The 21,460-nt window shown below is 41.9% G+C and overlaps 1 protein-coding gene across 2 annotated transcripts in view; it reads left to right on the forward strand.

Annotated features, from left to right (window-relative positions):
* The window catches only part of LOC100690150 (vacuole membrane protein 1), a 51,771-nt gene that overhangs the window by 19,204 nt on the left and 11,107 nt on the right, over positions 1-21,460 (forward strand). For both annotated transcript variants that reach the window (XM_005463009.4, XM_013265974.3), the window contains 5 exons: positions 554-778; positions 3,839-3,970; positions 11,802-11,882; positions 12,021-12,137; positions 15,024-15,085. In XM_005463009.4, coding sequence (XP_005463066.1) covers positions 554-778; positions 3,839-3,970; positions 11,802-11,882; positions 12,021-12,137; positions 15,024-15,085 — 617 coding nt within the window. The remainder of the gene's footprint in view (positions 1-553; positions 779-3,838; positions 3,971-11,801; positions 11,883-12,020; positions 12,138-15,023; positions 15,086-21,460) is intronic.

Here is a 21,460-nt window from a genome sequence, read left to right on the forward strand (position 1 = left end):
GTTTCACACCCGCGGTATAGTGGGGTTTTTACACGTCACCCTGAACTGTTCCCAAAATGTGTTCATCTTTTTGCGCTGCCAAACTTGGTGGGTGAGTAAGTACAGAGATGTCGAGTGTGTGCACACCAAACGGTTTCTCTGCTTTGGTTTCCACCTTTCATCGTTTCCATGTGGGGCCCTCCACTCTGCTGCTGACACTTTTACTTTGAAAGGCCAACTCAAACGTGATCATATCTTTGCTTTTCAACATTTCCTAATGGCATATTTAATTCACACAGCAAGGAAAGAAGGAAGAGTCACTCGTCATGCTAATTTGTAGTCAAACGTTCCCCGTCTTTATAAAATACAGGAGTGATACTGGCCCACGGATAACTGCCTTCCTGTTCCTCAGTATTTGACTCAATTAGTGTCTATGCTGATAACCAAGGGGTCTTCCTCTCTGACTCATATCCTTCCAACAGGTAGACTTACTCCCACTCTTTTTTCTTTTTTTTCCTTCTCACTTTATCTTCCTTTCTTCTCCACCTCTATCTCTGTCTTTCTCTATTTCCAGGGACCACACATAGCATCAGTGACCCTGGCAGCCTACGAGTGCGGCTCTGTGGATTTCCCCGAGCCACCGTATCCAGAACAAATAGTTTGTCCCCAGCAGGAAGCACCAGCATCAGATTCTGGTGCTGAGCAGGTGGGTGTGGAAGTTGTGGGGTCAGAGACGCTCCAGGGAAAAGTCTCACTCTGGACCATCCTCTCTAAAGTCCGTCTGGAAGCGTGTATGTGGGTGAGTGTGTGTTACACGTCAGGCACCAGCTGTGGATATTATAGATGAGAATACTTTTAAAAACCTGCAGAGTTCGGCTCCTGTCATCGTTTCCCATCGTTCAGTTTCGGTCACAGTTTGCAGCAACCTTTCATATTTGCCACAGCTCGTAGCAGTGTTCGGTGTTTGTGATGCTTACAGGTGGATATCTCATATCTGCTAAATGTCAGTTTCTCATGAACTAAGAAAAAACCATCTTTGTAAATGTGTTCTGTGGGTGTCGTTACGCAGAATCGTACCAAAATCTGAATGCTTTTAAAGATTAAGGACAGCACGCTCAAAACTTACCTTGGTGAAGATCGAATCCTAATACAGAGTATTTAAACTCTTTGGCGCCATTCTGACCATATCAAAGGTTATGCTAATTTATGCTAATTAACTTGCCTTTTTTTTTTTTTTTTTTTTTTTACCGTTCACACTAAAGACTCAAAGCAGAAACGGCCCAAAAGTGCATTAAAACTGGGTGCAAATGTATTCATTGATAACTCATTTGCTTGGAAAACCCCTACTCCTTCCTGTGAATTTCCCCTAACCATCATCAATGGTTTCACACCTCTAACCAACCCTGTGGCTGCTAAGACCAACATCTTTTTTCAATCTATGACAGTTTTTTTTCAGATGTACATCAGAAACATTTTTAACTCTTTATATTAAAATAGCTCCTTTTCAAACACTTGGAGGTACACGGGAAGTCTCGTATTACCAGGTGTCCACTTACAGAACGCGTGGGTCTGGTTGAGTTTTTATAAAATCACTGACGATAACTTGTGCTTGTGCAAAAACACAACAGTCGCGCTCGATTATGTCCGCTTTTGTTTACGTTTTATCAGTGACAGCTGAACATTCGGAGAATAGAGAACTTGGCGTCTGACACATTAGATGACTTTTATCATTGTTGTCCATTTCCCTTTTCCTCTTAATGTGGAAGGTTCTGAGATGAGGGGGAAATGCGTGTTATCAGTTACGACTTCATCACATGAGGCTTTACTGGAACTAGGCAGGACCTGCTCCCTGCTCAGACTGCCTCTCATTATTTAACTTTGTTTTATATAATTATGCATTTACAGTCATTTGTAAATGTTTTCACTTTAACATTAAAACGTCCCTCGCTATGATGAAGTTTAATATTAACCTAACCTTTCACTTTATGTTACCATATATATATATATACACACCGATCCAGCATCGTTTTTCTGTTTTCAAAATGGAGTCGCATTTTGCTCCCAGTCGAGCTGCAGCATCGTGTTACGAGCAGCGATATCCAAGTGCGTGTTGGTGGGGGGGGGGGGGGGGGGGGTGCTATCCAATCCCCTCGGATTCATAGCCACCCACTACCAACCAACCACTGCCCCTTTGTAACCTCAGCCTGGCACGACCTCGGCCGAGGCTTGTCGGCGATTCAGTTGGAAACACCTGTCGCACCCACGACGCCCGTGTCAACATTTCCCCTCCTTCTCCCAGCCTCCCACCTTCTGGATACGTCACTGATGAGACTCGTGTTATTCCCCTCCTAGTACTACCTTCTCTGTCCTCTTTCCCACTTTTTTGTGTCTCCTTCTCTGTGCTCGGTGGACAGAGAAGCTCGGCGGTCCACTTTAAGAGCGGCACTGTGCAGGTAGACGTGTTTCGCTGCCCCCTACACAAACCCACACGGCCACAATGCTCACACACAGAGGCAGAGCTGCTGAATGGAGCAGCTGCCAGGGAGATTAAGACACATCTCCATTATGAGGAAAAAAACTGGCACATTTCATCAAAGACTCCAGTGTTAACAAGAGAACAGGGTGTCCAGATTAAAGATTCAGTTTGCCAGGTTTGGGGATAGCACCGCCTCTTGAGAATGATTGTTTGGGCTTGTTGTTGCTGCCATGGTTGCTAACTACCTACTAATCATCTTCTGGCTCCAGCCATCCAGCAACATACAAGTAATGTGCCTGCGATTAGTCAGTTATATCCTTCTGGGGGAGAAGTTGTTTTGTGTTCCAGCGAGACAACCAAAGTGCAAAAGGATTTTTCCTTCTTTTCGTTGCTGTCGGTGCATTGAAGGGTGTCGGGGATGTGGTAAATCTCGAAATCACCCATTTGTCATCTGTAACTGAAACTTAAACTAACTGTATCTTCTTATCCCCGGCTTTGTGCATACTTTTCCTTTGTGCCTGGAAACATTAAAGTAATGAGCTGTGAGCAACTCCAAAAACGCAGCATTTCTTGGCGGCTGTTTTCATTGTGTTAATTAAGTCTGTAGCCCTCACCCGCTCTCTCCCCCCTCCGAACTCCTACCCCGTTCTCATGTTTTGGTGGATGAACTTGGTGAACCGACTGAAGTGCTGAGGATTTATTTCCCCCCCAAATCACTTCCGCTTTCTTCCTGTTAAGCTCCCTACAATCACACAGGCTCCAGCGCTTTATGGCTACAAGCTCATTGTCGCTGTCGGATATTGATATTCTGGTTGCTTGGATGAACTCCCTCTCCCCCAAATTTGTTAGCACATCTTAAATTTTCTTGAAAAGGTTGCAGATTGGCGAGGAGGAGCCGGTGCAGGAGTTTCACATACCCTGGACCCGTGTTTAACGTATCCATGATTGTTTAATAATCTGCCAGATTTATTTCTCATAAATCCTTTCCGTTTTATTCCCATTAAGCGCACTGATCTCAAATCCCAGACGTCAAGCATCGCAAGCTGCTTTGGATAGTGGATATTGATATTTCATGTCTATTAACCGTCTGAAGGCAAGGAAAACATGAAATCAAACAAAAGTCATTTTGCAGCCAGATGTCTTGAGGCATAATCAAAATTTAAAGCTGTGGCATCACTTAACCGCAGATCTTGAATACAGTATAATAAACCTGAGATGCATTTCTAATAAATGCGCTCTACATCTGAGAGATCTGTCCAGAAGCTCTGTTGATCGCAGATTTAATGGCTTGACATAACAGAAGCGTGTGTTGGCAAAATAAGATATGAAATCACATGATGAGAACTATAAACATGAATGAAACATGTGCCTATGTATGAACAGGGTGCGGGCACAGCCATCGGAGAGCTCCCTCCGTACTTCATGGCGCGAGCGGCTCGGCTGTCTGGCACTGAACCCGATGATGAGGATTACCAGGAGTTTGAGGAAATGCTGGACCAGGCAGAGGCCGCGCAGGTGACACGCTACTCATCTTAAACTCATCATCTTCATCATCATTCTCTGTAATCAAACTTCCTCCTGTTTGTCCTCATGCTTCCCCTTCCCCTCTCCTACCACCTTCTTTCCCGCATCGCACATCTTGTAAGTATAAAACTTCTTTTTTCTGTCGTTTCCTCTCCGGCCGTTTGCCTTCATCACTCCATCACATGTTTTTGCTCTACACCAAAAGTCAAATCTGATGTGTCAAATTTGCTTTTGTAACCTGCGTGTGTTTGTGTTTGAACCTCACCTCGGTGTCTCAAGACTACAGCGCTGCGCTTTCACAATGCTATGACTAAGGGAACAGCAATGATGCACTAGAGTAAAATGTTCCCGCGATATCCGGGCCCTCGTTGAGTAATTTCCTGTTTGAGTTGGGGTTTTTTTTTTTTTTGGTTCTCATGTCTAACATCCCTGCAAATGTTTCAACAATGCCTAACAACTCAGTCTAAATATTTATTTTTCCACCCTCTTGCGATTATGAATAGAGGGAGAGGAATGAACAGAAACATGCATGTGGATTTCCAAAGGCTTGTCATGTGTATGTCCATTGTCAGTCAAAGGGTGAGGTTGGTCAGGTGGATAAAACGACCAGCTGCAACCTGAGCGAGCTGCAGCCGACTCACGTATTCTCTCATTTTTTCAAGTAAACTCTGTTTTGAGCTGCGAGCAATAATTTTATTTTTTTTTAATGAGGGTATCTCAGATATTAAAGGACTGCTACGTGTTTCCTTTCAGTGTCTGTTTCATCTTTTGAAGCATGCATATAGGATCTGGAACTTGTTCAGCCACAGTTACATTCTGGGTAATTAAGTAACTGTAATGGGGAAACATGGCTGACTGACCATAACTGACAAAATGCTTTTTGTATGTCTAGCATAAAAATTGAGAAACAATTGGTGATTATCTTTTTACTGAATTTTTTTTCATCTATATTTACAAAAATATATTTTCAAATGTCACCATATGTATTTTCTGTAAGGTATACAATAATTTTTTTAGCATATTGAAATAAAAGGTTAAAAATGGTTATTTTGACTTACTGGATTTAAATCAGTGCCAATTTGTTGTAGTTAAACACAAGTTGGGTTTTTTTGTGTGAAAATGGGCAATTTAAAAATGTAATATTTTTTTCTTTTATATCAATTTAATAGTAAGTAATAAGTTGCAGCTTTCAGCACTATTGTAACACAAAGGAGTTACGCAGGTTTGAACTTTGATCTTTTTCTTCTCATTTTACTGGATCAGCTTAAACCACGTTGTAACAACTGTTACACCTTTAGTTGGCTAAAGTAGTCATTTGTGATTAGTTGTCACAAATGACGACTAATCACAACTAATTGATTTCAAACGAATGATTTGAAATCAATAATTACAACATATTTTAAAATGAAGACGCGTGGTTCCTGAGATGGACCGCTGTTTTCATTATGAGCAACAAATGTGGACAAGAGGGCTGCGCTGACGCACACATCAAACTAAAGCTCTGAATATTCACAGATATGTACATCTGCTTTCTTTTCATGAGCTTTATCATTCAGATTTGTGGTTTTTATAAACCCAGTGTAAAGTCCTACATGTGCTTTTCCTCTCCCATCCTTAGGCATAAATAAATTTAGACATTTAGCATATAAATCAATGTTTACACCAAAGTTTGTTGTCAGTGAAATAACAGCGAAGCAGCACGCTTTGACTGAATGTTGAATTTTGGCACTCGGCGTTAAAACAGAGAGAAGAAAAACGGCAACTTTAAAACATTTTGATATTAAAATGAAATCTGTGCAGTCATGAAAGTATTCAGTCTGCATGTGAATGCACACGTTAGGTTAATATGACCTCAGGAGTGTTTCCTTTTCCACTGAACCATGTCAGGCTGGACTTGAGTTGAAAAGGAAAACAAAATGTTGGCAGGTGTACGTGAGGTGGGCGCACATTCACATCGATTCTGGATATAGAATTATTATGTGTGACGATGTGGACTGTGCGTGGTTTTTGTTCACACATGCATGCAGCCTGATGCTGCTTACCGATAAAGGAGCGCTTCCAACTTTAAAAAAAGAATAAAGTAAAAGAGACAAATAAAGTGCAGCTGTGTAAAGAGTAGAGGTTTGTTGGCTGTCTGAGATCTCCTACTTGTTTTTTGATAAACAAACCAGACGTGTGACGCAGGCGCACGGCGTGCTGGCTTCAGGGCAGAAGTGACGCTGCTCAGTCTCGCGCTGTTGTTCTTTCTCACCATCTCTCTCCTCACTATGCATTTCTCTCTCCCCCCTCCTCTCTCTCTCTCCCCCCTCCTCTCTCTCTCTCTCTCGCTCCGTTCTGTGATATGTGGTAACTGTGTTTGTGTGTATATATGTAATGTGCACTTTGATAGCATCTGGAGGCAGGTTGCTTGCACCAGCACAGACCTGCCGCATACGGAAACGTTTTTTTCTCTCACCAGGGCTTTTACTGTTACTCGGATGTTCTTGGGATTCCCTCTTTGGCTCAAGGACATCCCGCAACACGTCTGATTTTTTTTTTTTTTCTCGTCCACCATTTTTATTAACTGACATCATTTTATTGTGGACGTTGGTATTCATCTGCTGTGGAATAGCTTTTTTTAATTATATATTGACAGCTGAGCATTAACAGTAGCCGTGGAAACAGACTCCACTGGGATTGGATGGAGAAACTATCGCTGGATTGTTTATGAGACAGGAAGTGGTTAAATTTGTCGTCAAGGATGTGACCCCCTCTAACCCTTACCCCGTTCCACATATGTACCCCTCCACCCGCCTCCCAAAAAAACCCAAACACACACGCTAGCACACGCTCCACCCTGTGGCAGCAGAGTTGGACTAAGATGCTGACTTCGTCCCCTCCATCAGGTCAGAGAGGTTCGTCGGTGCCAGCAGTTTGACTTAAACCCGGTGGTATTTCTCCCACCCTGCACGTGCCAACTTCCTGCCACAAGTGCACGTGATGAACAGCAGCAAAGCACTCTGGGGTTTTTTTTCCTCATTCATTCAACAGAGCTATTCAAGAATAATGAAGTCATGCCTTTTCTAACGGCTCCAGACGCTGATGTCATGAACATCAGTTTTTTTCCCTGCTTAAATCAAGCTCCGTATGAGTGAGAGCACCAGAGAGGAATCCTCAGTACTGACACGGACCATAGCAGAACATCCTGCTTGGATTGGATCGCTTATAACTTCATTAGAAATTACTTCCTGTTTTAGTGGGTTTTTTGTTTTTTTTCCTTCATCTGGCATTGAAAGGGTTAACAGGCTGCGAATTCTTGATTGCCCACTCCCAGGATCCTATCTCCTGTAACTCAAATCAGGGCCATCTGCGCTGGGCGTATGCCTGCCTTCCCCCCTGGCCTACTGCACTCAAAGGCTCTCTGTGCTGTGGTTTGCCCAGCCTTGTCACGTGACTTCTCTGAAAGTGCCCCCTCCCTCCTCCTCCCTCTTTATTTCCAGTAAACTGTTTGAAAGGAGGGGGGTGAGTCAGAGTAAAACCAGCTTCCCTTTAACCACAGCTTGTTAAAGAATTTGTCAACGTGGACTCAGGGTGTGTGTGTGTGTGTGTGTGTGTGTGTGTGTGTGTGTGTGTGTGTGTGTGTGTGTTGTGCCTTTGGACAGATTTGAATTTGTACCTCTTGGTTTTTTTTGTTTTGTTTTTTTGAAAGGCGACTGTAGCTTCAATTGCGTCAAGAGTCCTTAATCACTCCACTTCCTGTGCCAGACAGAGCGGGCGCAGGCTTGTCAGGAGTTAATGAGATGAACTTTAGCCGTCTTCATGTCGGGGGGCTCGCGAGCGCTCTGGAGATGTCTTCTGTGTAAAAGGACTTTCATTGAGAGAAAAAAAAAAAGGAAAACAGAGAGAAAGGAAAAGAAAAAAAATGTGTGTGGGTGTTGACTTGTGTATAGGCTATGCATAGATTTTTCCTTGTGTGACACTTTAATTTTCCACATGGAGCAAATTGCCTTGTCACTGCCTGCTTTTTGTCCATTTGAACTCTGTCCCTCATCAGATCTACAAAAGTCAAGCAAAAACAAAGTGATCACTTTGTCGACTTTTCCACAGTGAAAAGTCCACAGGACGTCACACCATGTTCAATAAAAAAATGGAACTGATCCAGTTTTTGCAGTACATTATTATTATTATTATTATTATTGTTATTATTATTATTATATAAGACTCTCTCCTTTCAATATCTCATTCAAAAAAGTAAACAGATTCAAACTAACACATTAAATGTAGCTTTGACTCTGAGTACAGTTCAGTCCTTACGTTTAATGAGTTTCTGTTTATTTGGCCACCTGCTTGAATTAATATTGATCAGCAAATCATCTACAATATATTCAAATCATCTTAAGCCTGTGAAATGTAAATGTTCATAAAACGTACTGTACAGACCAAAACCTGTGAAAGGAGGCGTCTGACTAACACTTATAATTTGGTTCTTAAACGAGGACTCGACTGATCCGATCATCTCGAGTAACAAATCAAATGCGGTTTTGTGTCCTTGTGGGGTGACTGAAGATTGCTGAGTAAAGATTTGTGCTGAGCAGCCAAACCTGGAACCAAAGCTCCATCCTTTCATGACGCTGCACCCTGACAAGATCTTAGCAGATGTGACTGCTGCTAAGCCCAGCCGTGCAGGTCGGAGGACGCTGTGTGTGTTGCTGGTGTTTTGTTCTGCTGCCCACCCCCCCTCAATAAGCTGCCAACAACAGAGTATGGATGTCTGAACCTCAGCCACCAAAGGCGGGCACTTCCCTGGTCCAGAAATACAGAATAGTGTGTGTCCAGGGACATAGTTGTGCTACAGTAAATCAGTGTCACGCGTTAACACACAGACACATTTTACAGCCTCTCCTCACCTCCTAAGGGACCCTCTGTTCACACTGCGGTGATATTTTCATACTCTGTTAGTGCACACCCCAAAAGCTCATCCAGCACCTAATGTAAACAATGCGTACGTCAAGATATGGTGAATGAGCGGCGGTGTGCGGCGCCCAGTGGTACTGTAGGATGCATTAACAGCCACAGATGTCAGGTATCCCGGTCCAGACACGGTCGTCAGCAGTTCAGCTATAAACCAGCCATACACATTCCTTCCTTCCCTGTCTCCCACCAGCTGAGCATTTCACACACACGCACACACACACACACACGCGCGGGGACAGGCTAGAATTAAAACTCCAGGGTTGTCCAATGAGAAACCTTCATGATTGGACATCAGTAGAGGCAGAAATTCAAACTGTGAACCAATCAGATTGTGTGTCCGTTTGCTCCCCCCTCCACCACCTTATTAGGCGACCTCCCATGTCTCTCAGATTTCCCGTCTGTTGGGTTGCACCCGGTAAAGAATGTCATCAGCACTGTACTGGTTTTGTTGACCATATTAGGTATGATCATCTATTGCAGGCCCCCCCACCCCACCCCACCCCTCAATTTTGAAGCTGATGTGTTTCACAAACTGAGGCCTTGCTTTCAAAAAATAAAACCAATTTTTTAGCCTTTTCATCTGATAAAATTCCTCTTTTCAGTTAAATTTGGTTGATTTTTGTTTTTTTTCAGGTGAGGAAAAATGCTTGTGCTAAAAGAAAGTATAGTTCACAAACATTTAACACAGATCGAATGAATATTTTACTGTGAAATATGCATTTAATAATATGGAAACCTGTGGAAGGTTCTAAATTTGTCATTTCTTTTGTTCAGGAATTATTTGTCTTTAGAGGAATTAGTGGTTTGAAATCGAAATAGTTTTGTGTCCATAGGAGCAGATAGAGGGCTCACTCATTGTAAAGAAGAGTGTTTTTAATTTTTTGCATGAAAATATTCCCACATTTGGAGTTTAATATAAAAATCACAAAGACCACCTCTGTGACACACACACATTTATATATAATAGTGTTGTACAGCAGCAGCCTGATATTTCAAACTAATCTGTCTTATTTCAAAGAAATACTCTTATAAAAATATATCTATTTTAATCCTTTTGACACAGAAACGTATCTGCCTCAGCCAATAATTTACATAATTAATATATGTAGAAGCTGTAAGTGTTACATGTTTACATTCCCAGTTTATGACAACAATTACACTGATTTCTAAACAAATACTATTTTGGTGCAACACGTTTGAGAAGCTGAGAAAATGTGGAAATAATAAAGACAGAAAGCAGACTTTATTTTCTATCACCAAAAGATCAAATGAAAATATTAAAAATCAACTTAAAAGCAGTAATTTTACTGCTGTTATATTGCTGTTTGTGGAAGAGTTTGGCTGTCAGTCGCAATTTCTTTTGAAAATTGAAATGAACACAGATGTGGATGTTCTAGAAATGCTGATTGTAGAAACATTTACCTACATATTATTGTGCCGTCCCTGCATCTGAGGTTTCCTTTTAAATTCACACAGTGTTCCCAGAAGTAGTTCAAGTAAAATCCAAACAGAGCTTCTGTTCCCAGAAAAGGCATATTGAGGAAAAATCTGTCTCATTGCTGTGAAAAGAGCCTTTTGTGGAGATGTCAGTGGGATAAAGTAAGACCAGCAGAAACGAAGAATTAGTGAGTCACTGGAATGACACAAGTGTGTTGTCTTCTTCTCACATTTTCAGTGACAAAGGAATTAATAAGTTGTGCTGTAGGTAAGGTGCAAGCACGCCAAACCAGTTCATTCTTCCTCTGCAGACTTTACAGACGAGTTTTGTAATTAAATGAATTTTAATATGATGAAAATCTCCATATTTATGGCAGTCAAAGCTCATCTAAATCTTGAAATCCACCTTTTCCCAGTCAAGCCTTTAAATAAGCAATACAACAAAATTCTCCCCACCTTGTAGAGTTTTTACATTTATTTTGATTAAAGTGGATGATTTAGAATTATGCTCATGGAAATATTAAATATAAAACCATCCTAAGTGTAGGTTTTTAGATGGCTCGGTGATTTTTGAGTGTTTGGAAACTAAAAACTGTGATTTGAGAAGTAAAGAAAGCTCAGAGCGCGAATATTAGAGTCTAAATATTTTTAGGTTCTTAGAAAGTCTGCACTACTAAAAATCCCGATTTTGGAGGATTTGCTGTGTTTCTGTAGAAACGATGAAAGCTTCACATTTGCAGCAGGTAGAAAATGTTCCTGTTGCAGCTGCAGCTTGTTTGAACTCGTGTAGAAATCAGCAGAGATGAGAAAAATCAGGAATTATCTCATTTTTCGTTTCGCTGGACGAGGTTTTTGTTTTTAGACGTAAAAAAGACAGAAGGTTGATCTCTGCTTCACCAAAAGTAAATTATAAAGCGGAGAAATGACTAAAGTAAAGCTCTGATTTTAAGATCTAAATCCATCCGTGTTTTTTAATATGATATTTGAACAGTTTTCAGAGCAGTTGTTAAAAAGCACTTTGGATGCGGCGCTGCAGCCGGCTCCACGTTTATTTCACACAATTGTGAAATTTGTTCTGCTTGAAAAACAAATTCCCTGAAACAGAAACAGCTTCAGCTTTTTTTCATTTCAAACAAATGAATTTTACAAGCAAGTAAAAGGAAAATGAAGAAAGCAGCAAATAATGATAATGATGTTTATCTTTTCAATCTGTCAGGAATAAAGTATTTTCAAGACATTGTGAGATCTGATTTTTAAAATCAGTGCTGATAATTAGGAAATTAATTAATTTGACTGTTTTACCTTTGAGTTAAAAAAGAAAATATGGCCTGTAAATCTGACGTCAGCCTTCAGTTTATTAACAATGTGTAAATTGACAAATCTGTGGAGATGATTTATTTGCACATTTTTCTCTCTCTCTCTTTTTTTTTAGGACTTTTCATCCCGGGCAAAAGTAGCCGTACAGAAACTGATCCAGAGAGTGGGATTCTTTGGGATTTTAGCCTGTGCCTCTGTAAGTCCCACACAAGCTTGTTTTGATTCTTTCTATAATAAAATAACATAAAATAATTCTTCTCATTCTGCAGATGTCCACACTAAATACACACGGATGCATTTCTTGGCTTTGATCATGCATCTGATTTTTCCTCAGATTCCCAATCCCCTGTTTGACCTGGCAGGAATAACATGCGGACACTTTTTGGTCCCCTTCTGGACTTTTTTTGGTGCAACACTGATCGGAAAGGCGCTCATCAAAATGCACATTCAGGTAAGCGACATTAAAAAACCCCCATGGATCTCTGTGGCTCATAGAAATAGAATAATAGAAGTGACCTGTGTGTATCTGTCTGTGTTTGTCTGTGAAATGTTCGATTCTGTGCTGAAACAAAGCATTACATGCATTTAAACAGAGTTTGAGATGCAAATGCATCTTTAATGGGGACAAATGCATGAAATAATCAGTCGCACTGATGCAGTCACTGCTCTGGAGCCAGCTCGGGAGGCCATTTTGTGCAGCCAAGCAGGGGGGGAGTCAACCATTTTGTGAGTGCAGCTGCAGCAGCACAGAGCCCTGTACAGTGTGTAGATGGTCCAAAACTATAGGGGGAAAATGGCTTCATCCTAAACTGTTGAATAAGGAGCTGTAGGTAGGAGACTTCCCAAATACTTGTTCTAATCCTGGAAAATCCTCAATTTGCGTCCAGGAATTTGTGGTATGTCTGCGATCACCGTCGGGGGATCGACTTGTTGTTTTCTAAGCAAACGCAGGAATTTGCTCACTGTGACACAGACGGGTTAAAAGCAAATCATTCTTTTTTTAATCATACACGGGAAGCATGTGTGACTCGGTGAGCTCCAGCAGATAAACATCTGTGGGGGGTGAAGGAGGATGGGGGTAGTGGCTGCACACGCACGGCAGGAACAATCACACACAAAGTGCTAGATTACACCCGGGGCTCCCAGGGGCCCCCCGCTGACAGAGGTGTGGCCCTCTGTCTCACGTAAAGAAGACCCCCCCGTCTGCAGGCTCCCCTGGAGCTGCTCGCTTTAATTGTTCTGAAAGTTTGTTTCTCATGCAAATGATCTGAGTTGAAGGTCTTTGTGCAGAAAACAAGAAGTGTTACAAGAAGGCACACGGCAGAGCAGGTGACATTGTCCCTCGAGAGGGAACAAAAGGGGATTTTAAGGTTTTCTGTCTGTCTGTGTGTGTGTGCTTCAAAATGATCTGGGGTCGTACCTGTGCTCAGGTGTGTTCTCTTCATTCTCAAAGGAGAGCCGTCTTTATTCTGCACCGCTTCCGGCTTTTAGAGCTCGTTGAGCTTCAGGTGTGAGTGGTTAGCGTCGGTGGCTTTGGGACGCAGCGGAGGAACACGGCCGATGTATTTGTGATGTTTACATGGCAAATATTAAAATATTCTGAAAACAGTTTTCAGAATATGCACGTACGTGTAAACGTGGCATGGCTGGTCCCTCTGTGGTTCCCATTAGTCCCTCCAGTGATGAGGTGCTTTTCCCATGTTTGTGTGGGTATAAGGTTCATTTGCACTGGGACGTACGGAGTTCTTATCAGCGTTTCGGAGCAGGCGTGTGAGAGCAGACATTAGTCAGCTTTCCTGTGTGTGCCACTTTGCTCATCAATGCTTTGTGTGGGAGAACAGATCAACTGTCAGCTGTGGGGGCACAAAGGCAGGATCCAAACGCCTCATTTCAGGTTAAATAGTTACTGTAACTGTCACAAACTCCAAATCTTACCAAGTCTATTTGTCTCATTTCTAGTCAAAAAAAATCTGAAATGAACGAATGAAACAAGTGATCCAAGCTGCACCGTCTAAAAACAAGTATATATATGTGTCACTGAAACGTTACACTGTAGCTGATTGGGTGACAAATGAGACAAATTTACTTGGTGAGATTTGGAGTTTTTGTGTGTGCTCTCTGTTTATTTTGTGTGAGATACAAAGTTTCAGACTTTTTTTTATAAGTTGTGACAGTTATAGTTCTATATTTATTTTTGCAACATGTAATATTTTGACTGCGAGCCTGTCATTTGTTCAGTTTATCCTCCTGTGATACTCAGAGGCTGAACACTGAGTTTAAGTACAGCCAAATGACAAATATGTGGCACACCTGATCACATCACATTTACACTGTGGCCGGGCGTTTTTAAAAAATTGTATTTACCTATAAAATTATTGCACTTTGTGTATTTCCCATGGTTTTGTCAGCACTGCACATTTATATTTTCCAAATGGTCTTGGAGGTGAATAGTGTGATTTACAAGTGTTGTGTTGGTATTTATCAGCACGCTTTACATCACTGCAAATTGTGACTCTATTTGTTACATTGTTCTTATTTAAATTGACGGCACTTTTATAGCCCCGTCATTACATGATATAGAAAATGCTGGATGTCTCGTGTATCTCTTTCCCTATAATTTGGGGCAGTATATATTTAGTGTCTTCTGCAAACTCGGGCTCTGGACTAGAATTTGAAAGATGTTTCTGTGGGTTTGAACAATCCTTTGCTGCACAACACAAGTTTGTAATGACGGCTTCGCCAGAAGCTCGGCTGCTGTAGTCTTCCTCATGGCGATGGTGAAGGCAGGCGAGAGGTTAGTGGATCAAACAAACGTGTGCTCTTTTAGAAGAATACACTAACAGACAATAACTCAAGGACCTTGAAAAATTAGTGGTCAATTAGCACCACCAGCACCAGGCAGATAAAAGCTGGAATGACCGGCAGTCGCCTGTTTGTCGCTTCTGTACTGGTGACTAAGCAGGAATCTGACTGGACAGGAGCCGGATCCAGGCCCCCTCTGAAGCCATGACACATCTCCTCTGATTCTTCACGTCTACCCATCTGTACTTTACACACCGACTGTTCTAATGGCAGCCGAGGTGATACGCTGACGTGGTGTGTCACAGTCTCTGATTTCTTGCCTGTGCCCTTTGTTTCTGCTTTCAGACCAAACCTTTTTGGTTGTGTGACACACAGTGATTGGGGAAAATGAGTAGTGTGAGTGTTTGTGTTAGAAAGGAGGTATTAAAGAATTACCGGTCAAACTATGATGCATATACTGCTTTCCCCCGCTATTACTGACCTCACGGTTCAACGACTAACGTGTTCTTCCTCTGTGTGCTTCTTTGTCATACAGAAACTGTTTGTGATCATCACCTTCAGTAAGCACATAGTGGAGCAGATGGTCTCCCTAATCGGGTGAGTAACCCTCACCGGGTGTGTGTGTGTGTGTGTGTGTGTGTGTGTGTGTGTGTGTGTGTGCGTGCGCCTGTTTGGTCACCAAAAGTACCCTGAGCAGCATGCACCTACTACGCAGCAAAGAGTGAATGCAGAACTTGATGAATGAGGGACTTTTTGGGTGGCGATGGGGCGTTCAGGTGATTTAGGCACCTCTGTGTGAAATGGGCCTCCTGCTCTCGGAGGTCCTGACAGACACTGTGTACAGTCAAAAAGTGGCTCTGAGTGATTTCAGTAGATGGCTTGTTTATCCTGTCTGAGATTCGTTGTGCAGACCTCGAAACAAGGTTTTTGTCACATTTAGCTCCCTCCTCGCTCCTCGCTCTGCTCTGATAGTCTGTGCGCTGATTAATGGCTTGGATTTTTCCACTGGATGATGACTATGGGCATGAACATGTTCTGGCTGCTTCACAATCCAAAATGAGCTCTTGACTATGGCAGAAACCTCTTCTCTGGTTTATTACATGTTTTTTTGTTTTGCTTGCTTGTTTTGTTACCCGTGTTTCTGCATAAGTGATCATAGAGAGCTGCTTCTGATAAGATGAAGCCTTTCATGTGCAAAGGCGAGCTGACGGCGTCAGGGGTTAATTAACCTGGAACCCTGTGTGAAAGAAATACGAGTTTCTGGAGAAAGTTGGAGTGACAGGTTTTATCTGTGTAGTGGACATGATATCCTGTAACAATGAACACAAAAGCACCCCACACAGTAAATATGGGCTTATTGAAATTAAGGCCACGATGAAGCTGAAAGATCCTTGGAGTTGGGAGTGGGTGCTGACGGGGGCCATGACGGGTGTCCTTGTAGCGATACGGGGGCCTGCAGCTGGAAACTGCCCCCGACACACCTGCTGGTGGGAGTGCCATTTATATTACACGCACACACTCATAGGTGCACTCACACATATGCTGAAATAAGGAGGTCAGATTGCATCAGCTCTCTTCCTTACCGTTGTTGTCGTTTTGCACATTTACTTTGTTTCTGCTCTGAGTTTGGACGTCCGCAGTCAAAGTATTAAAAAGCAGTTTTTCTTTTTTCACTGTAAATGTGTTTTTAGTTTTTATACAGAGTAATTAAATTCTGTTCTAATAGCACAACAAAAGCAATGCTCCTGTCAGAGGAGAAAGAAGACATTTTAAAGCACTTTACATGCTGTGTGTGTGTGTGTGTGTGTGTGTAATTTGTAGCGTGAATTGTGAAAGACATGTGCCCACTGGCAGTCACTGTTCATTGAGCTGCAGACTCAAGGCAACAGATCATTGGCTATTGACAGGTTTCAGTCTGAGTCACTGCCCGCTTCTTCTCTAAAGAAAGTTTCACTCATTACAACTCGTCAACCGTCGGCTTCCTTCCTCACCGAGCCCTTTCTACCCTCATCTCTGATTCTCTATGCTGCTCTCACTCTCACTCTCAGTCACACATCACCTTATGAATGGGTGACAGCGTTTCCAATTTAACCCTTTCTGCACCGGCGCTCTGCCACGTTAACTGTGGAGGTGCTTTCAAATAAATGTGCACCTTTCCACGCACTAAAATGCATCTGCAGTTGCCCCCACCTGCTGTGCATTTGCACGGTGTGCACACACTCGCACAAACTCAACCATTTGTCCTCTGGATGCCCTTTTTCTCAAAACAAAAAACACTCATACTACTCCACATGTCACGTTGTCTATCTGGTTGTCAGCAGACATAGGCACAGTGCCCCCCCCCATTTTTCCCCGTTTCCCTCCATAAACCACCACTGTGCAATAACCTGAACTGTATATACATTATACACTACATACATACACTATTTACTTACATATTTACTTTTTTACACCAGATTGTATATTTGTACATTTTATATATTTTTTTCTGTTAATACTGTTCATTTTTATATAGCGCTGCAGAACTGTGCACCCCCCCCCCATGTTTGCACTGGTTTGGAGATGCTCTGTATCTCATTGTACATCTGTACAGTGGCAATAAAGGCATTCTATTCTATTCTATTCTATTCTATCCTATTCTACAAAATTTCCTCCCACCTGCTTTGTGTTGGAATTGCTCTGAAAGCTGATTTATTACATTTTTTTCCATTTTGTGTAAAGTTTTCAGTGAAATTCAGACTTTACGTGAAAACAATTCAAACTTTGATTGACAGCCACGTCTCCAAAATACTTTTAGTGAAATGCACTTTGGACGCGGGGTTAGGCGTCGTTTGCATCTTGATTGTGGAGTCTTAATATGTGGGCTTTGTTTTGGTTTGACTCCAGTGCCAGCCTGATTGGGTGAATGAACCGACCGTTGGACTTTGGCTCTAATGATTTCATCCTCACATGACATAATACAATACAAGTCATTTCCTGCTGTAGGTGAGCTCATTGGCTCGCACACACATGAAGAAGCAGAAATCAGTGGCTGCAGTCTCTCTGGCTGCAGCACCTCATGCCTTTTTCTACAGACGACTTATTTTAAAATGACCACGTACACAGAGTGTTTTTGTTTGACCTCTTTTTTTGGATTTATACTGAAGTTGATAAGGGTTTAATTCCAGTATTTAGCTTCTGACAGAGTGGAACATTTTTCAGTACCAGTGAATCCAAGCATGGCTGTTATTAAAATAAAAATGAACCGGGTGAATTCCCTGAAACATTTACTGCAGTGTGAAAAAGCCAGGCCTCTAGTTTCACAATAGTCAAAATGTGCATTTTTGGTGATAAGAACAAAAGTGTGTGTGTGTGTGTGTGTGTGTGTGTGTGTGTCACATGTCTCGGCAGGTTTGATTAGCACCTCTTTTTGTTTGTAAAATGTATTTGAAGACGAGAGTTTTGATGTGCTCTCTGCTGACCGTCATAATTTAGTTTTGAATGAGCTTTTTTTTAAACTACGGTTATTTTTAAAGATGTTTTAATTTTCTGTCATTTGCAATCAGATTAAAACGGGGAAGTAGTTTTTCTGTGAATGACAAATGGAAAGTGTTGAAATTCATTGACTGAAATTCAGTTTCATAAGAGGTTTGGATCACGAGGCTCTAAAACTGTCAACAGGAATTTTTATTACCTCTCAACCAAAAAAATGACCAACTTTAGTTTTTTCCTTCATTTATCTACCAGCTAGAAATAAAATGTGGCAGTATTTATTTATTTATTTATTTATTCATGTATTTATATATTTATTTATTTGTTTTTTAAGAATGTGCACAAAATACAAATGATTAAAAATGTCATTATATGTTTGCTTTTCTGCTGTTGCTTTTGAGCATTTAGGTTTGTTGGAAAAATAATTTTTCATTTCAATTATTCAGTGAATTTCTTTCTTCGTCAGCCGTTTCTCTAATTGCTGTTTGGGGAAAAGAAAATGCGTGTCAGACAAGTCAAACCTGGTATATTACTCCTTCATATCTATTGTTGAAACAGTTTTCTGGCAGATAGTTTTCACTCTTATCCTGCTGAGCCAAGCATTTAAGGCTACATCCACAAGTTTCTGTCAGTAGCAGCAGGGTCATGATGAAGATAGTTTTGCTTTGAAGTGCAACAAAGTCACAATAAAAGCCTCCTCAGATGCCTTCAGGGCTGATAAAAGAAACAGATAACCAGGTCAGAAAGGGCTGAGGGTCTGATCAGACTTGTTAGGTTTCCTTCGTCCTGTGACTAATGTTCAGATGTCTGCTCTGCACGATGAGCCGTGTGGATAGTCGTTTAGGTCAGGAGAAAATTCTGCAGACTTACGTTAAGTAAGGCTTTCTGGAAAGAGTGCTCCTGTTGTTATTTAAAAAGCTCATTTTTCATATCCTTGCACTTTTTTTTTCAGACTTTCTGATGTCAAAATTTTCCTAATTCAAGAGGTTTTTTTTGTTTTTTAAAACTTGCTAGAAGTGACTTTCTAACACAGGGGGAAACACCCTGATTCTAGGCTTCATGTAACACCTGGGCACTGTATCTGTTCCTCCCTTTTCTCCATTCTCTTATCTCAGCAGCAGCTTGAAATCACCCACCACATGTGGCAGTGGAACAGGGAGCTTTCCTGTGTTTGAATCCAAGTTTTCTGTCCTCTCGTTGATCTTTTGTAAGTGTTCGGGTGAACAGTTTACTCTGATTCGTGGCATTTCTTCATCAACCATTTGTAACCGATAACCGGACAGGAAATAACAGACACTTTCTCTAATTGTAAGACAAACTGCAGTGATCCTGTTGTGTTTACGCCTTGTCAGTGGTCCCTGTGGTGGAACTGGATGAACTTACTCTAAATGCAAGATGAGAAATTTGTTTCATATTATCTCATCTTTTGACATCACACCCTGTTCTTCACTAAGTCAGCAGTAGGTTCTTTTGTATGGAGCTTGACAATTCCTTAGTAGCCATGGATCAGGGGAAGGGTAGTCTTTGTCAGACTCTGAGAGAAAACCATTGACATGCAGAGAGGAGTCGAGACCTGAATAGGTTGTGCCGTAGAAACCGGTGTGCTGAGGCCACGGGGAACCCCAGCACGTCTTCATGAGAATGCACCTATTTCCATGCGAGTCCATCTCTAAGACATGAGTCAATTACCAGCACAATGGGCCTCCAGATGGCTGTTTCTGCTACATAAGGCAGTCAGCATTAGGAGATCCCAGCAGGCAGCCCTGCACGGGAGGAGGAGACGCAGGTCAGAGCAGGCCGGTGGGTGATAGTGTGAACCACTCGCTGAATCATAGAGGAGCATTTCAAGTTAGGCTTTGCATTTACATTCAGTGTTGTGCTATGATTATAATGACTTAGGTACTCTTGGTGGAATAACAATCAGTCGGTAAACTCAGTTGGAATATTTCTCAGTGTGACAGATTATTTTCAGCATTTACTTTTTGTTTTGTGACAAAAAAATCCTTCTAAACACGATCAACGTCGCGTATTTGAAAATGTAAAGTGATGAAAGTGAGATTCGGTTGCTTGTGAAGAACCGTTTAGATTCAATTTCATTTCTTTTGTTTCCTCTTGAGTGCAGGGTCAGCGCAGCTTCCTGTGGACCTTAACTATAAAACAACTCAACCAAGCTGTGGCTGCTGGAGAAGTTACTGAGAACCATGCAAATCAAACTATTCTGGGTGTTCACAGAAGTGCAGTTATTTATGCACACGTACTGAACTTCTGGTGTTTAAGGGGAGAAAGATCTGTTACTGCTCATTTCCACTGAATTTCACTTACGTTGAACACTCACGCCTAGTTCATATAGAAACTAGGTTTGTGTGGTTTCGTACTGAATGACGGGGTGTCTGGGTTGAAGGTAGCTATGGTGTGCTCGCAGGCAGGAGGGGATTCTTTTGAATGCTCTGGCACCGCAGTAGTCTGATTGAAGCAGAAGGTATCCAGTTGTGGCAGAGAGATTTATGCAAGTTTAAAAAGAAAAGCGCACTAGACACGAAACATTGAACTGCATGTTTTGCTGTGATGTTTTGTACCTTGAATTTTTTTGAGAATGGTGAACTCGATTTGTCACCTCACCTTACTGCACCTATAAATAGCCCTTATTGAGCAAATGAGCAAAGTCTTCCTGTTAACCCAATCTGCAGGAAGGGAGTATTTTCAATACTATTAGTCACTGGCTCCGTTGGTCACCTGAGAACTGTACTGACAAAGATGGCATTGATCAGTCTTTCCACTGCCAGGCCTATTCACCCGAACACATTCATGATGCGATCAGCCGGGCAAGACAGTGAGAGTGAGCAATGGTGTGGTGGGAACTGGCAACTGTCCTTTTATACAGCATCATTAAATTTAATGTGTGGCCCAGCAGAGTGTACTTTTTTTTAATCTTCACTTCTGATTACCCGGATTTCAGCCTGACAGGAACACAGCGGCAGGAGCAGAGGAGTCCAAAGGTCTTACTACAGTCATGTAAAATAATAATCTGTCGGTCAAGAAGACTGTAGGTCGTGTCCTGCAGGCCTGTTTCTGCCATTAATGGCACACTGAGATACTCCAAAGATCTGAATGGAAATATAGCATTGTTTAGTGTGTGTGTGTGTGTGTGTGTGTGTGTGTGTGTGTGTGAGAGAAAAATAGAATGACACAAAGAAAGGGAGAGGTCCTATGTGTTGCAGGTCTGGTGTCATATTATGTGAGGCATCGTGCATGTGTGCGCCAGGACTTCCTGCTCTGTTCGACTGCGATTCTTTTGTTTTGATCCCGAGTCGTTCACCGCACATGCTCCACACTCATCAAATCGTTCATGTGCGTGTTCATGCCAAGGCATTGAAATTACTAATGTATTCATCAGGGTGGCAAAAGGCCTGCATGTTGTTTTAGGAAACAGTACGCCATTGATTCATTTTTAGAGTGGCTCATTTATCAGGGGAACACAATGTGACCTCCAGCTCTTAATCA

This window comes from Oreochromis niloticus, linkage group LG10 (genome assembly GCF_001858045.2).
Source record: "Oreochromis niloticus isolate F11D_XX linkage group LG10, O_niloticus_UMD_NMBU, whole genome shotgun sequence".
NCBI lineage: Eukaryota > Metazoa > Chordata > Actinopteri > Cichliformes > Cichlidae > Oreochromis > Oreochromis niloticus.